The following is a 14,939-nucleotide window of genomic DNA, read 5'->3' on the forward strand; positions in this document are numbered from 1 at the left end:
GATTAGGGTAGTAGCTGGGAGTTTAGTTTGATCCGGGTAAGTTTAAATTTATAGAATATTTTTTTTACGACGAAGCAGGACAAAAGGCGAATAACAAAGCACGAGCGATGGCAAAGAAGGCAACGCGAGCTGGTAAGAAGCGGAAAGTGGTTTTAGATGAAGAGCCTAAACTGCGGTTTTCGTCTGCTGCGAACGATTCTGGTGAGAGCAGTGATGAAATTGAGATGAGTTCGGACGAGGAACAAGAGTACGAAATGCGACCGCGGATGTGGAAGCAGGATGAACAAGGAGAAGTAGTGGAGAAGTTGCCGATTAAGACTGCGCAAGGGATCAAACGGGTTGTTGTGCAGCGAACGAAACGGGTTCGTGAGGATGAGGAGGAGGATGAAGAAGAGAAGGAAGAAGTGAAGGAGGAAGAACAAGAAGAGGAAGAGCCTGAGTTGCCAGAAAAAGATCAAATTCGATTAGCGATGGAAGAGATGTCGAAGTTAGCGAGTGAGTTGATTGAAGATCCAGAAGAAAACGTCAGTCATTTACGCAAACTGGCCGAGTTTGAGCGGAGCAAGTTCGTCAAGGTCAAGCAGTTGGCAATCGCGACTGAGTTGGCGGTGTATAAGGATATTATACCTGGATACCGGATCCGTGCGTTGACTGAGATTGAGAAGGCTGAGAAGGTGTCGAAGGAGGTCAAGAAGCTGCGGAATTTTGAGCAGACGCTGGTGTTAGGATACAAGGCGTATGTTGACAACTTGAGCGACTATGTGAAAAGTATGTTTACGTTTGACAAAATAGAATGTGTACTGACCGGGGAGAAATGTTTGTGTCCGATATAGGTTCGAACGGGTACAAAGTAGGGACGACCGCGCTGGCATGCGCGTGCGGTCTGTTATCTGCGGTGTCGTACTTCAATTTCCGGACTGAGCTGCTGTCGATCGTTGTGCAGCGGCTATCACGTAAGCGCAACTTGGTTGCCATCTACGACGGTTCAGCGACGAGTGTCCGGACGACGGACGACGCCGGGTTTGGCAAGTGCGTGCAGACTGTGGTGCAGCTGTTTACGGACGACGAGACCGGGTCACCGTCGCTGGACGCGGTGCAGCAGATGACGGCCATGATGAAGCGACGGAAATATAAAGTCGAGGAGACCGTGCTGAACACGTTTCTGCATCTGCGGCTGCTGACGGATTTGAGCGTGTTGGATCATGACCGGCGGGAGAGTTTGATTGAGACCAAGCCGAAGTTGAAGAAGAAGGACAGGGTGCATCGGACGAAGAAAGAGAGAAAGGCAGCGAAGGAGATGAAGGGGATTGAAGAAGAGATGAAGAAAGCAGAGCACGAGGTTTCGAAAGAGGAAACTGAGCGGTTACAAGCTGAGACGTTGAAGATTGTATTTGCAAACTACTTGAATATTTTGAAAGCGCGGGTTAACTCGCTGATGGGCGCGACGTTGGAAGGATTAGCCAAGTTTGCCCATTTGATCAATGCGGACCTGTTTGGAGATTTGCTCGAGGTGCTGAAAGAGCTTGTGAGAGACCGGCAATTGGACACGGTCGACGGCGAGGTTGCAATTAAGAGCAAGTCGATTCGCGAAGCTTTACTGTGCATCGTGACCGCGTTTGCATTGCTATCCGGCCAGGCTGGGCAAAGCATTGGTCTTGACTTAAGTTTCTTCATTTCATACCTGTACCGGATCTTGATGCCGCTGTCGCTGAGCCCGGATATAGAGTACTCGACCAAAGCGTTGCGTCTGACGGACCCGCTGAAAGACGACGACCACGCGGACGAGAAAGTGAACGTTGCGACCGAGATGGAGATGGTTATCAAATCATTTGACGCGATGTTTTTCAACAAGCATTACAAAACCGTGTCGTTCGGCACCGGCACGAATAACAATCTTCGCATGGTCGCGTTTGCAAAACGGCTATGTTTATCCGCACTACACTACCCAGACAAGTCATGTTACGCGGCCATGAAGATCCTCGACAACTTGTGCATCAAGTACTCTGGCCGGTCCGCCACGAGCGGGGGTGATACAGGTACCGGGAGCGGTGCTTTGGGCGCGCTGTTTTCGACCGATGACCGAGTTATGAACGGCGTGTACAGGCCTGAAGTCGATGAGCCAGAGCTGAGCAATCCGGCGGCGGCGAATATGTGGGAGACGTTTTTGCTGGAGAAGCATTACTCGCCGCGCGTGCGGGAGAGCGCGAAAAGAGTGCCTCTTAGGACCATTGGGCGGTAATGTTTTTTAAAAACAGTGGCGATAGTTCGTTCTCGCAAGAGTATTTGGCGACAGTCGCGTGGGCAACGGTCATGCGGGAGGTACAGGTTACAAAGATCAAACACAGGAATGACAATAAAGATATGTACATTGAATAAATTACAATACGACTAGTTTGTGCGACTGAATCGCGACTCGTAGCCAGGAAAAATCTGTTTAGACGGGAGTGGTGGGGGCTGGTACTTGAAGACAGTTTCCGGGTTGTATTCGATATTCGGGGGCAAGAACGCGAACCTTCCGACCGCGAAATCGAAATCAGACATCTTGTCGAGCACGTACAGGTGCGTTCTGACGTGTCTAACCAGGCTTGCGAGATGGTCCAGGTTAATATTCTGCCGTCCGTTGAAGACGTTTCTCCAGATCGCGGCTGCCAGGACCGCGTCTGACACGAGTATGGCTTCGTCGTACGCAAACACGGCACCGCGTAGCTGCACGTTGAACTCTTTGAGCGAGTTGTTGATCAACCTGCCTGACCTGACGTTGTACTCTGCAACGATACGTTTTTCCATGTCGAGAAAGATGCCGTCGATGAGGGCCTGTTCGTAGACATCTGCGTATTTTGGCGGTAGCGCGCGCATTCGGACCAGTAACATCCATGCGTGCAGACTCGCGATTGAAAACCACTGCGCGAGCGTCGGTGTAAGGTCCAGGTCGACGTAGTAGAACTCAGCCAGCGGGGAGTAAAGCTTTGCGCCGGGTGGGTGGTAGGCTTGGATTTTGCACTGCTCCATGTATATCCCACCAGCGACCGGGGCGGCCTGATTTTCTTCAATGTCCATCCGGAACAACTTCATGTAGCCGTACATCAGTCTTGCTTTCCAGGGAGCGCTGCCGCTGAGTTCGGCGAGCGACTTGTTTTGCGACTCTGGCCCGAACCTGGAGTTGGCGTAAGGGTCGTAATTTGGGTCCAGCACGCGTCGCACTCGGGGAGTCGGTAGTTGTGACGAGTACGCCCGCTCCCCATGTACGCCGTGTACGCTCCTCAGACTGCGTATGCTGCAGTGTTGTATTCTCAGTCTCGAGGCCATTGTGTTGGTTGGGCTGCCGAGGAAAAATTGCTGAGCCGCACGGGTATTTGTAGAGTGCTTCACGACAGACGACGTCGGGCCCTTGTCGAGAAGAGAGATTGAAGGAGTCAGAGATGAGCGCCGAGATTTTAAAAAATGCATATAGGTCGAGTACTTACTTGACCATGTCGAGTGCTGAGCTGGAAGGGTTATTCGAGATTTCGCACAAGTTTGTGAGTTCGAGTATTGCACAGCGCAGTGTGAGTCCAGTTGATTTGTACGATTTGATTGAGTTGGAATTCTATCTCGGTGTATTGACTGGACACGATACTGCGGCCAGAGCTGCGTTGACTACGTTGGTAGACCGGTTTGGGATGAGTTCGGCCCGGGTCGCGGTGCTGAGAGGAGTGTTTATCGAGGTCAGCGAAGGACCGGTAAAGGCGCTGGAGTATTTGTCTACACGACCTGATTACGAACTGGCGGCGACCAAGCGGCGGTTAGCGATTTTGAAGTCTACAGGAGAGAAGAATGCGTTTGTGAAGGAATTGCTGGTCTTGGTCGAGACGTTTCCATCAGACGGCGAGAGTTGGGCTGAGTTGGCAGCAGCGTATGTTGAGAGTGGGATGTATGCACAGGCAGTGTTTGCGCTTCATGAGGTTTTGTTGCTGTTTCCATTGGCGTATAATGTGAATGCGATTATTGGAGAGACGCTGTATGAGTTTGGAAATAGTTTGAATGGGAGTCAAGCTGTTGAGAAGTACATTGAGAGTGTGAAGTACTTTTCACGATCGGTTGAGTTGTGTGAAGATTACGTTAGAGGGTGGATTGGGATATTAAATGTGAGTAAGAAGATCAATGGGGAGAAGTATCAGAAGTTGAACGAAATTGCAAAGAGTGAGTTGACGAGGATCGTGAAGGAGAAGGAAGCAAGTGAGGTTGATTTGAACGCAGCAAAGATTATGTTACGCAATAGTAATTAGACATTTAATACACACATTTCAGTAGTAGAAGATACAATTGGAAGAGAACTAGCTACCCAATCTTGATCACGGAGGAACAAGCCATGATCTCTTGAGGACAACGGGATCTTTTGACGTAAATTGTCGTAAGAATCTTGTCTTGAAGTGTGTTCTCTTAGTATTATACCATCAGCGTACTCAATGAACAGTCTCGTATCTTTAACTCTTAAGAGGACACCATCAACTCGTAAGAAGAATCTTGCAAGTAGAAATAGTCGTTCGGACATGACTCTGATCTTAACAGAGTACATTGCGATACCATTGTCACCTAATTCATCTTCAAATAGAACAACATCGTCAAAGAACAAAATCGGATCATGCTGACGCAACTTGTCAAATGGTATAGAATGATCAGAGTGTATGAATCTAGCATCAGATGTACCTTTATATTCAGTTGTATAAGTCCAGTCGAATGGTTTAACTATATCGAATTGTTTGTCTTTTAGCCATTCATTCGAATATGACACTTTAACCAATCCTCCAGTTGGATTTCCATGCTTAACAACCAAATCTAGTGCGTCTAAAGCATTGAATTCAATCATGAAACCTTGATGGCTGATTCGAATGACGTTATTACCAAAGATCATTTCAGGCAATTGAATTCCAATTTTCTTAGTCGCATCTTCAATCTCTTCTGCGTTTAAAATGTGTGTTTTTAGTGTGTAAATCGACCAATTTGAGCGTTCTATTCGTCGTTCCATGTTTTGCTGTTCTTGATGTGCCTTTGTTCTACACTGCAATATTAGATTCTGTACTATAATATACGCTATACCGTATTATACACACACTCTCCTCCTTCTCTATTCACCACCCCCGATTCACTAATTGATCTGCTCACTCTTACTCTACTCATCTCTCCATTCTATACTCTGCTATACTCAGCTATACTCTGCTATAATTCATTCTATACTCCACTCTATACTCTATTCTGCTCACTCTAATTACTACTCACCAAGATCACAATGTCAGTCGTCGTAACTAACATCGCAAATGACGTCAGTGAATCTCAATTATCCTCATTCTTCTCTTTCTGCGGCAAAATCGATTCAATCGATCTTACCAAAGACGGTGATCTCCAACAGGCAAAGATCGTGTTTGCTCAGCAAGAAGCTGCAAAGACTGCCCTTCTTCTTTCTGGCACTCAGCTCAGCTCACTCAAACTTGACGTCAATCCTTTAGATCATAAGTCTCCAGAGCCTTCGCTCTCGACCAATGAAGCCCCCGCTAGCTATTCAGATATTTCTCAAGAAGACAAACCAAAGTCCGCAATAATGGCTGAACTTTTGAGTCACGGTTTCGTGTTGACTGACGTCGCGATCGAGAAAAGTGCCGAGTTCGATCAGACACACGGAATCTCGTCAAGATTCACAAATTTCGTCAGTTCTCTCGACTCCAAGTACGGAATTTCCACTTCTGCTCATTCGGCTGACGATAAATACTCAATCTCTGCAAACGCTGCTGCTGTTGAGTCAACAGTGCTTAAATATCTCGACAAGGCACTCGGCACTGCTCCAGGTGTTAAGGTCAGAAAGTTCTATAATGATGCGTTCAAGACCGTGGCAGACATCAGAGCCGAAGCTCGCCGACTGGCTGATATTCGTGAGGGTAAGCCGTTCCAAACTGATCAGACTGATCAGACCGAGGGCGAACATGTCATCCCTGAAAGTGCTTCTGTTTCTTTGTAGTTAATTCAACCATCGTGATGATTTTCGTGCGGCGTAGTCCTGTCTCTCCCCCATGTAACCACCCTCCCATGTAAACATAGTTCGACTTTGCACAACCAAATGTACTCTGAAATACCACAAGATCCTAATCAGACAGAGCCTTCATCGCCTTTATCTCTTCAGCCAGTCACGACATCCTTCTCAACTTACTCAAACCTCGACACTCGTCAAACTTCTCGCAAAGAAATTCTTGGGTGGCTCTCGTTCTCATTCGCCGCTGAACCATTCGCAGTAGCCGCTGTTGGAATATACCTTCCTCTTCTACTAGACCAGCTTGGTCGTGAGAATTCGGTTCAACAAAATGACCACTCAGTCAAATGCACATCAACAGACACTAACTGCGTCGTCCCAGTACTCGGCACATACGTCGACCCAGCAAGTTTCGCTCTCTACACCTTCTCGACCTCGGTCTTTTTACAGGCAATCACAGTCATTTCAATGAGTGGCGCAGCAGACAGAGGAAACTTTAGAAAAAAACTGCTCCTCGCGTTCTCTTGCCTCGGTGGTCTGTCTGCAATCTTACTCGTCTTCGCAGTCTCGTCCGCATACTACCTGGCCGCGATCCTCACAATCATCGGCAACGTTTCATTTGGCGCAGTCGCGGTCTGCGGCAACGCATTCCTCCCGGTCTTGGTCAGAAACCATCCGGACGTGCGTGCAAACGAAAACAACCGTGAGTCATACGACCCTGAACCAGACTCGTTCGAGTCATTCCCAATCACGACGCTCGACCGCGCCGACCGGCTGGCCGCTCGGCAATCCGAAATCTCGACCGAACTTAGCGGCCTCGGCGTCGCGTGCGGGTACACGGCGGCCTTCATCGTGCAGACGTCCGGCGTCGTTTTTGTCGCGTCCACGAATTCGTCCCTGCTGTCGGTCAGACTCGTCATCATGGCCGTCGGCATTTGGTGGTTGCTTTTCACCATCCCGACCGCACTACTCGTGCGTTCTCGGCCGGGTCCGCGGCTGCACATGCGTGACGGCGAAAACAAGGTTGTCAGATACGTCACGTACGCGTGGAAAACACTGTACCATACGGCGAAAGACGTCCGCAAACTGAAAGACGTCGGCATGTACCTTGCGGGTTGGTTTATTCTCAGCGACTCGTCGACCACCATCAACGCGACCGCGATTTTATTTGCCAAAACCGAACTGCACATGTCTGCGGCTGCGCTGGCGGTCGTCGGGATTATCATGATGGTCTTTGGCGTCGTTGGCGCGGTCGGATTCTCGCGATACGGAACACAGATCTTGAAGCTACCGCCAAACCAAATGATCGCGTTGATTGTCGCGGTCACGGCCTTGATCCCGGCATACGGCATGCTCGGGTTCATGACAAATTCGGTTGGATTGCATCATCCGTGGGAAATTTTTGTCCTGGCAGCGGTCTACGGCGTCTCGGTCGGCGGCATGAGCTCGGTCTGCAGAAGCACGTTTGCGATCTTGGTTCCGCCAGGGAAAGAAAGCACGTTCTTTGCACTCTACGCAGTCACAGACAAGGGATCGTCAATAATAGGGCCGACAGTGACTGCGTTCATCACAGACAAAACACATAACATACGATATACGTTTTACTTTTTGTTTATATTGCTGCTGTGTGCTATTCCTATTTTTTATAATATCGACGTCGACCGAGGCAAGCGAGAAGCCCTGACGTTTGGCCATCAGGAAGAAGAAGAAGAAGAAGAAGAAGAAGAAGAGTGTCAAGAGAGAGATGTATTATAGTAGAGCTTGTTATAAATAAACCTAGCGCTGCATACGGAATCGATGCAAGTATTCTCGTAGATGCAGCACTATGCTCATAGTGCACGCTACATCAGTAAGTGTATTGATAGCAGAGTATTACACGGCACTAGGATGACGATATTGGTCGCAAACAGGCTCATACATCGGGTCATGCAAGATGGCCGGGACCAAGGGACCAAGAATGGCCAACGGACCGACGGTGTATACAATCTGATGTTCCAGTATCGCGTCATCATACGACGGCAGGTCTGAGCTTTGTTCGGGGACACGGTCTGTCAGGATAAGCGGGAACGCGACCGCGTGCCTTGTAGACTTGAATACCAGCGTCAGCTTTATTCTGTGTGTGACTTTGAGGAACGGCGTGTCACACGTGGGTAGGAGTTTGGATGCGTGACGTAGAGATAAACAGATGCAGAAGGAGTACGTCGCGACTGACGGGGATGACAGGTCTGCAGGCGGGGGTGGGGGTGAGAAGTCAATGGAGTAAGGTATCCTCTCGATCTACATATTAGCGCGGTCTGATGAAAGACGAAGCAGCGTACTGATTTGACGGGCGTATTGTCGAACATGCCGCCGATGGACGCGAATGATTTTGTTTTGACTTGCACAATTTCGAACGCAACCGATTCCAGGTCTGTGGCTGACACTGCGAGTTTTGCCCGGACGTCGACATGAGATGCGAGTGCGACCGCACGGGAGAGGGCTATGCGCCATGTGCAGTGCTGGAGCTCCTGTTTAGCGTACGTGTGTCTTGTATGTACTGCACGTTTCAACGGCACAACTGTTGACTGTGACACAGACGAGCGGAAGAACGAGGAGGGTGTGAGTGTTGCAGTGAGTGTGTGAGTGACGGTCGTATGTGGTGTTGTGAGTGATGGGGGGAGTTCTAGCGGGAGCATTAGTGAGAAGCGTATTTCTGGATGCAGTTGAAGTGACGTTGATTTTGAGAACAGGGTCTGCTGTGCCGGGTACGGGATAAGGACTGCGGATGAGGTGAATGTAAGTGTGAGAGACGTGAATTTTAAGAGTAGATCTGGAGGGATTGAGAGAGAGCCTTTGAGGATGAGGTCGTCATTGGTGTCTTTGCCGACTGGCAGAACAGGGATTGATGTGAGTAAAATGGTGATTGACATGAAAAAGCAGTGTATTCAGTGATTTGTACGTGAAATTGACAGAGACAGAACAGATAGACGCAGTGAGTGACAGGATAGAGGTAGGCAGTCAGTACAGGAAGATGATGAGATGAGGCTGTTAAGGAGTAAGATCGAGTTTATGAAGAGTTTGTCATTGGTTTAGTTATTTGAATTGTTATTTCTTTCGTTCATTTGATTGTAATCATTGAATTGTAGTCAGTGAGTGAGAGTGCTGTTCACTAAAACATCACTAATTCCATCATCACTAATTGTCACTAATTGTCACTAAACAGGTCACTCGGTCACTATTTACCACTAATTTTGAATAAACTGTCACTAATTATCACTAGTTATCACTAATTATCACTAAATAGCATTTATTACTGTCCTGTTTTGTGTTTTACATTCAATGCCTTTATACTCTGTATTATACTATACTGTACTATACTGTACTATACTAAGCTATGCTATACTATACTATATAATAATACAATACAATACAATACAATACAATACAATACAATACAATATATACAATACATACAATACAACACATACAATACAACACCACTAATCTACTCACCCTGAGGGAATTGGAATTGGAATTGGAATTGGAATTGGAATTGGGAGTTTGTGAGTTGATCCAACAGTGACGTCAAGGCCGCCTTATCCGAGTGTCAACCGACGAGTGAACGAAAATATTCACTCAAATTCTTTTGTTCTTTCTTTCTTTTGTTCTTTTGTTCTTTTGTTCTTTTCATTTGTTTTGAATCTCTTTCTGTAATTCTTTCTTGATTTCTTTTGGTTCGTCTGTCTCTTGTTCAGTCTGATCAGTTTGCTTATCTGCTCAATTGGCTTGTCTGCTCAGTTACAAAATGACCTCGCTCTTTCAAACCTTCTCAGACTCATTCCAATCTCATGGAACTGCATTGACTGTCCCAGGCAGCAACCCAATCTCCTTCCCTGAACTCAAACAACGCATTGCAAAGCTACAGAGCACAATCGCATCGTTTGGGCTCGACAAAGGCTCCGCAATCGCGATCGTGTTGCCAAACTCAGTCGAGTTTGCACTCACGTTCTTCGCAGTCACGTACTCGGGCTACGTGGCAGCACCCCTCAACGTCGCACTAAAGCCGGCCGAGTTCGAGTTCTATCTCGCTGATCTGCAGTGTCCGATCGCGTTCGTGCCGGCAGACAAGTCCAACGGCAGTGTGCTCGGCGCGGCGAAAAAAACAGGCGTCAAGACGTTCGTGGTCGACACGGAAGCCAACGTGCGGGATTTAGCTGGCAAGCCGGTGACGCACGGCAAGGTCAATGTCAGCTCTGCTCAGCCAGACGACGTCGCGTTGGTACTGCACACCAGCGGAACCACAGGCCGGCCCAAGATCGTGCCATTGACAAACAATAACTTGTCGGTCAGCATCAGAAACATCGTGCAGACGTACAAGTTGACAAAGTCGGACGTCAGCATGTTGGTCATGCCGCTGTTCCACGTACATGGGCTGCTGTGCGGGTTTCTGGCCCCGCTGTCTGTCGGCGCCGGCGTGATTGTCCCGACACGATTCCACGCGTCCACGTTCTGGCGCGACTACGAAGCCCATGGCGCGACGTGGTACACCGCTGTGCCGACGATCCACCAGATCTTGCTCAAAAGCCCGATCCCGTCTCCTGTGCCTTCAATCCGATTCATCAGGTCGTGCAGTTCCGCGCTAGCGCCGAGCACCATGCGTGCGCTCGAGAAGGTCTTGCATGCGCCTGTGGTTGAAGCGTACGCCATGACGGAAGCCAGTCACCAGATGACTTCGAATGACTTACCGCCTGGTAAGCGTAAGATCGGGTCTGTTGGTCGGGCACAGGGAGATGTTGCGGTCAAGATCTTGGACCAAGCTGGGACAGAGGTCGAACAGGGACACGAAGGAGAAATCTGTGTCAAAGGAGGAAACGTGACGACAGGGTATCGCAACAACGACAGTGCCAATGCATCGAGCTATACGTCTTCAGGTTTTTTCAGAACTGGAGACCAAGGCAAGGTTGACGAGGACGGATTTGTGTTTATTACTGGACGAATCAAAGAGTTGATCAACAGGGGGTAAGTCGGTCAAAAAGGTATAATGTGGATGCTAATGGAGTAGAGGAGAAAAGATTGCGCCTCTCGAGCTGGACGCGGTGATGCTTGAACATCCAGACGTGAGTGAAGCAGTGTCGTTCGGTGTGCCAGACGAGATGTATGGGCAAGAAGTTCATGCCGCGATTGTGCTCAAGCCCGGTGCCAAAGTAGATGAGAAGAGTATTCAGGCATTTGTGGGTGAGCGGGTGGCCAAGTTTAAAGTACCGAAGCGTATTTTCTTTGTTGACACGATGCCCAAGACTGCGACCGGGAAGATCCAGCGACGTAATGTTGGTGAATACGTGAGTAAGATGAAGAGGTCTAGTAAGTTGTAGTGAGTCTATAGTTGAGTACGGTACGAGGTGTGTGTACGTAATCAAAGACAAAGAGTACAATGATTATAGTAAGTAATCGGTAGGGTAAACAGGGTACCGGTACGGGAATACCGGCCCGTGCGATCGGGTACAGTACAAGTCAATACAGTCAGTATAAGCCGTACATCTCGCTAATACTTATAGTACACTTCACGAACCAGGTACCTCAACTACGAACGAGTACGAACAATACATACATACATACGCACGTATATATAGTCACACACACGCAAACGCATATACGCACGGGAAGTATGAGTTCAAACGTACGTCCGCCTACGCCAGGCCAACAGCAACAGCAACAACAACCACAAAGACAACCTCCTCCTTCAATGTATTATTCATATTCTCCGTATCAACAGTCATCACAAATGACACTACAAACTACTCCTCCATCATTACAACAGGCACAGCCGGTACAGCAGTCAACGAGTGGAATGGGATTGTATCAGCAACAACAACCGCAGCAACAACAACAACAACAACAACAACAACAGCAGCAGCAACATCAAATGTACCCTCCATACTCACAGCATATGATTCAACCGGTTCATCAACACGATGTCTCATTCGACCCATACACTAGATACGACAAACGACCTCCACCTCCGCTTTATCATCTTCCTCAATCGCATCATTTGCAGTCGACTCCGTTACAACAGCAACCACAGTTAGCGCAACAACCACAGCTCGGTCAGGTCAATCAAGTACCGCACTCTCAGCATACTCAAGCCATACAAGGTCTACCGGGTCAAAACATACAGGGTATTCAAGGTATACAGGGTTTGCAAGGTATACAAGGTATAGGTTTGCAGGGTCAAAGCCTACAAGGAAGTCTACAAGGAAGTCTTCAAGGAAGTTTGCAAGGGAGTCTTCAAGGCAATTTACAATCACAAGGTCTCCAGTCTAATCCCAGCCAAACCCAACCGACTCACGCCGGCAGACAATCTCCGTTTGAGTTCGAGCTCGACCAAGATCTCTCCGGCTCGACCTCACCACATATTTCTAAAAAACAAAAACTCCCGACCCCGAACCTGAACCCGAGCACGAATCCGACGCCGAGCGCGAAACGACAACCTGTCCGGGCGACAACGTGGTCTAAGCAGGAAGAAGAGCGACTACGAGTGCTGGTTGAGTTGGGCACGAAATGGCAGGCCATCACGAAAGAGTTTCCGAACCGGACCGCGGGTGCGATCAAGAAACATTATTACGCTGACATGAAACACACCACGTGGACTGCAGAAGAAGACGCAAAATTGACAGACGTGGTTAAGGATGATGAAGAGCAGAAATGGAAGAGGATATCTGACAAGGTCGGTAAACCGGCGAGGGCGTGTGAGAAGCGAATTAGAGAGCTTTCTAAGCATTCTTCTTTGCCTTCCGTTTAGTTTGATTATTCTTGTTATACTTGTTATACTTGTTATACTTGTTATACTTGTTATACTTGTTATACTTGTTATACTTGTTATTCTTGTTATTCTTGTTGTACTGTATGATGTGTTGAGTGTATTGTATGGGTGTAATTTTTAATGTGTATAATAATAGCCCTGACCCTCGTACTCTTCTTTACGTACACTCGTACACACACTACGCAGTCGGGCTTCACTACGTACTCTGAAATGGACACTCCGCTCATCTTATTGACTTTCGCTGGTCTAACTGTGACCGTGTCGATCGTCGTAGCAACCCTCGCAATCTCACTCGTGCACTCTTACGCGTCTGCTCCAGTTCACAAGAAATCAGCCTCAATCTTGTTCGTACTTGGTTCAGGCGGACACACGACTGAACTACTCTCAATCGCGTCAGACTTGGACTTTTCACTTTATAAATCAAGAACATACCTCGCCTTTTCGGGGGACTCGCTCTCACTCGTTCGTGCCCTCAAACAAGACCAGGCACAGCCCTCGTTGCCCTCAACCTCGCCGTCACCAACCACTCTCACGATCCCACGCGCCAGATCAGTCGGCCAACCTTACTGGTCCTCACTTTTTACGTCCGCATTATGCGGTGTGTCGGCACTGTTCGTCTTGCTTAAACAAAGACCGGACGTCATTCTCTGTAACGGACCTGGGTCGTCGGTTTTGGTCTGTATTGCGTCCCTGGTCCTGCGCGCGACAAGAATCAAAGTCAGTCGAATTGTCTACGTCGAATCGCTAGCCAGAGTCAATTCGCTCTCACTCACAGGTCGACTCATGCTGCTGATTGCAGATAGATTTATAGTGCAATGGCCGGAATTGCAGGAAAAGTACAAGTCGACTGAGTATTTTGGCATTCTCGCATAGTCCTACCTGCTTTGACTATGAACTGGTCCTCTCTGCTTTGATTATGAACTGCTACGTATCTTGCTATGCTTGCTGCGTATTATGCGTGCTACGTTGCTATGAGTGCACTGCTACGAGCCTATGCTCACACAAACTCTAGATACATAGATTATACACTTTAGCTTGAATACGTTTATAATATATGTATTCTTGTGTATATACAATGAAGCTCTCACGACTCATTCACTTACTCACTCGTTTCATTCGTTAGCTTGCTCGATCGTTCTCTCGTTCGTCGTTGCAACACAACCGCACTCTCCAACTCAATCCTAGCCGCCTCCCCACTCTCTTTCATCTCCCGCTTACTCTCCTTCCACGCTTCCCTTTCAGCTCTAAACGCGGCCCTGGCTTTGCCAATCGGCATCTCCGGCGGCGTCAACCGAGCAATCTCCTCACTCGTCAGCTCCGGCTTTCTAAACCGACTAAACTTCTTGCGCAGCGAATCCAGTGCGGCAAGCGGCACCGGCGGCACGTCGATCGCAGTCACGTAGAACGTTCGCTCGCGCGCGACTTGTGCGTCGGTCGCAAACTCGCCGTCACCGACTGCGGAAGCAGGGTCAGGCCATGGGATCACGATTCCGTCCGTGTGTGGAACCACGCGCCGACGTAGCATGCGCCTGTATCGGTCGTCCCAGTACTCGTCTCCGAGCTCGAGCGCTGCGACCGCAACTTTCCTGGTTTGCCCTGCGTCGTCTTGCATGTTTGTCACCAATCGAACGTCGTCGTGATGCACGGCGCCGTTCATACTCATCACGTACTGCTGCTGACCTTCTTGCCAAAACACTTTCGGCACAACCATCTCCTTCTCCGGACCGACCCGCGCAAGCAACAGCACAGAGTCATCAGGATACACGTTCGTCACGGTCGTAATCACACCTCGGTCAGGCCCTTTAATAACCTGAACTGTGTCGCCAGTACGGTACATGAAATCAGTCACTTTACGCCCCCGTATACCGTCTCCTGGAGGACGCAGAATAGACGGATAGAATGCCGGCAAGCTGCTCTGCTCTAGAGTTGTCCGCTTTGAACTAGCGACATTCTCACGTAGCCGCCGGTTGTAATTGCGCATGTAATTTGAGTACCTTGGCACTCGTGGCTTCACCATCTTCCTTTTTCTTTCGCTTTGTCGTTCGTCGTGGTCTTGAGGCGCGAAATATCGTGAAAATAGTTCACAGCCCTAACCCTCGAGGAACAACTTCGTGGGCGCCGCACATGATCTACGTCACTTCT

The 14,939-nt window shown here is 48.7% G+C and overlaps 11 protein-coding genes across 11 annotated transcripts; 7 read left to right on the forward strand and 4 right to left on the reverse strand.

Moving 5' to 3' along the window:
- The first annotated feature begins 53 nt into the window (after positions 1-53).
- On the forward strand, positions 54-2,314 carry V1512DRAFT_43194 (nucleolar complex-associated protein-domain-containing protein). The gene is made up of 2 exons (XM_066918379.1): positions 54-768; positions 813-2,314. Exons 1-2 carry the CDS (start codon positions 108-110, stop codon positions 2,237-2,239), a joined length of 2,088 nt encoding a protein of 695 aa, XP_066770316.1. The 5' UTR covers positions 54-107; the 3' UTR covers positions 2,240-2,314.
- Positions 2,315-2,335: 21 nt separating this feature from the next.
- V1512DRAFT_265440 (ubiquinol-cytochrome C chaperone-domain-containing protein) lies at positions 2,336-3,383 on the reverse strand. Its single transcript, XM_066916889.1, has one exon. It carries the CDS (start codon positions 3,304-3,306, stop codon positions 2,389-2,391), a length of 918 nt encoding a protein of 305 aa, XP_066770317.1. The 5' UTR covers positions 3,307-3,383; the 3' UTR covers positions 2,336-2,388.
- A 2-nt stretch (positions 3,384-3,385) lies between these two features.
- V1512DRAFT_265441 (uncharacterized protein) lies at positions 3,386-4,297 on the forward strand. Its single transcript, XM_066916890.1, has one exon. It carries the CDS (start codon positions 3,420-3,422, stop codon positions 4,263-4,265), a length of 846 nt encoding a protein of 281 aa, XP_066770318.1. The 5' UTR covers positions 3,386-3,419; the 3' UTR covers positions 4,266-4,297.
- A 34-nt stretch (positions 4,298-4,331) lies between these two features.
- Positions 4,332-5,229, reverse strand: V1512DRAFT_277213 (TIP41-like family-domain-containing protein; the record flags this gene model as incomplete). Its single annotated transcript, XM_066917901.1, has 3 exons — positions 5,098-5,229; positions 4,432-5,038; positions 4,332-4,372 (listed from the first exon to the last, which is right to left on the reverse strand). Exons 1-3 carry the CDS (start codon positions 5,155-5,157, stop codon positions 4,332-4,334), a joined length of 708 nt encoding a protein of 235 aa, XP_066770319.1. The 5' UTR covers positions 5,158-5,229.
- On the forward strand, positions 5,132-6,015 carry V1512DRAFT_265443 (uncharacterized protein). The gene has a single exon (XM_066916891.1). It carries the CDS (start codon positions 5,267-5,269, stop codon positions 5,987-5,989), a length of 723 nt encoding a protein of 240 aa, XP_066770320.1. The 5' UTR covers positions 5,132-5,266; the 3' UTR covers positions 5,990-6,015.
- A 27-nt stretch (positions 6,016-6,042) lies between these two features.
- On the forward strand, positions 6,043-8,238 carry V1512DRAFT_265444 (autophagy-related protein 22-like protein). Its single transcript, XM_066916892.1, has one exon. The coding sequence runs from the start codon at positions 6,089-6,091 to the stop codon at positions 7,751-7,753; it is 1,665 nt and encodes a 554-aa protein (XP_066770321.1). The 5' UTR covers positions 6,043-6,088; the 3' UTR covers positions 7,754-8,238.
- On the reverse strand, positions 7,745-9,252 carry V1512DRAFT_265445 (uncharacterized protein). Its single transcript, XM_066916893.1, has 2 exons — positions 8,317-9,252; positions 7,745-8,275 (listed from the first exon to the last, which is right to left on the reverse strand). Exons 1-2 carry the CDS (start codon positions 8,905-8,907, stop codon positions 7,871-7,873), a joined length of 996 nt encoding a protein of 331 aa, XP_066770322.1. The 5' UTR covers positions 8,908-9,252; the 3' UTR covers positions 7,745-7,870.
- Positions 9,253-9,614: 362 nt separating this feature from the next.
- Positions 9,615-11,412, forward strand: V1512DRAFT_265449 (uncharacterized protein). Its single transcript, XM_066916894.1, has 2 exons — positions 9,615-10,996; positions 11,040-11,412. The coding sequence occupies exons 1-2, from the start codon at positions 9,783-9,785 to the stop codon at positions 11,347-11,349; spliced, it is 1,524 nt and encodes a 507-aa protein (XP_066770323.1). The 5' UTR covers positions 9,615-9,782; the 3' UTR covers positions 11,350-11,412.
- Positions 11,413-11,453: 41 nt separating this feature from the next.
- V1512DRAFT_265451 (uncharacterized protein) lies at positions 11,454-12,939 on the forward strand. Its single transcript, XM_066916895.1, has one exon. The coding sequence runs from the start codon at positions 11,643-11,645 to the stop codon at positions 12,774-12,776; it is 1,134 nt and encodes a 377-aa protein (XP_066770324.1). The 5' UTR covers positions 11,454-11,642; the 3' UTR covers positions 12,777-12,939.
- Positions 12,940-12,956: 17 nt separating this feature from the next.
- Positions 12,957-13,899, forward strand: V1512DRAFT_265452 (oligosaccharide biosynthesis protein Alg14 like-domain-containing protein). The gene has a single exon (XM_066916896.1). The coding sequence runs from the start codon at positions 13,008-13,010 to the stop codon at positions 13,668-13,670; it is 663 nt and encodes a 220-aa protein (XP_066770325.1). The 5' UTR covers positions 12,957-13,007; the 3' UTR covers positions 13,671-13,899.
- V1512DRAFT_248877 (mitochondrial 54S ribosomal protein uL24m) lies at positions 13,897-14,814 on the reverse strand (the record flags this gene model as incomplete). Its single annotated transcript, XM_066914582.1, has 1 exon — positions 13,897-14,814. The coding sequence occupies one exon, from the start codon at positions 14,812-14,814 to the stop codon at positions 13,897-13,899; it is 918 nt and encodes a 305-aa protein (XP_066770326.1).
- Between the last annotated feature and the right edge of the window lie 125 nt (positions 14,815-14,939).

This window comes from Lipomyces arxii, assembly GCF_038497795.1.
Source record: "Lipomyces arxii strain Phaff 12-163 unplaced genomic scaffold V1512scaffold_14, whole genome shotgun sequence".
Classification (NCBI taxonomy): domain Eukaryota; kingdom Fungi; phylum Ascomycota; class Lipomycetes; order Lipomycetales; family Lipomycetaceae; genus Lipomyces; species Lipomyces arxii.

What these genes read in the sequence shown, in the direction of transcription:
- V1512DRAFT_265449 (XM_066916894.1), top strand. Translation starts at nt 9,783, where the DNA reads ATGACCTCGCTCTTTCAAACCTTCTCAGACTCATTCCAATCTCATGGA. An exon ending in AAAGAGTTGATCAACAGGGG is followed by an intron (nt 10,997 to 11,039) that starts GTAAGTCGGTCA and finishes CTAATGGAGTAG; the next exon opens with AGGAGAAAAGATTGCGCCTC.
- V1512DRAFT_265441 (XM_066916890.1), top strand. Translation starts at nt 3,420, where the DNA reads ATGAGCGCCGAGATTTTAAAAAATGCATATAGGTCGAGTACTTACTTG.
- V1512DRAFT_265451 (XM_066916895.1), top strand. Translation starts at nt 11,643, where the DNA reads ATGAGTTCAAACGTACGTCCGCCTACGCCAGGCCAACAGCAACAGCAA.
- V1512DRAFT_265443 (XM_066916891.1), top strand. Translation starts at nt 5,267, where the DNA reads ATGTCAGTCGTCGTAACTAACATCGCAAATGACGTCAGTGAATCTCAA.
- V1512DRAFT_265444 (XM_066916892.1), top strand. Translation starts at nt 6,089, where the DNA reads ATGTACTCTGAAATACCACAAGATCCTAATCAGACAGAGCCTTCATCG.
- V1512DRAFT_265452 (XM_066916896.1), top strand. Translation starts at nt 13,008, where the DNA reads ATGGACACTCCGCTCATCTTATTGACTTTCGCTGGTCTAACTGTGACC.
- V1512DRAFT_43194 (XM_066918379.1), top strand. Translation starts at nt 108, where the DNA reads ATGGCAAAGAAGGCAACGCGAGCTGGTAAGAAGCGGAAAGTGGTTTTA. An exon ending in CTTGAGCGACTATGTGAAAA is followed by an intron (nt 769 to 812) that starts GTATGTTTACGT and finishes CTGACCGGGGAG; the next exon opens with AAATGTTTGTGTCCGATATA.
- V1512DRAFT_265445 (XM_066916893.1), bottom strand. Translation starts at nt 8,907, where the DNA reads ATGTCAATCACCATTTTACTCACATCAATCCCTGTTCTGCCAGTCGGC. An exon ending in ACAATACGCCCGTCAAATCA is followed by an intron (nt 8,276 to 8,316) that starts GTACGCTGCTTC and finishes GCTAATATGTAG; the next exon opens with ATCGAGAGGATACCTTACTC.
- V1512DRAFT_265440 (XM_066916889.1), bottom strand. Translation starts at nt 3,306, where the DNA reads ATGGCCTCGAGACTGAGAATACAACACTGCAGCATACGCAGTCTGAGG.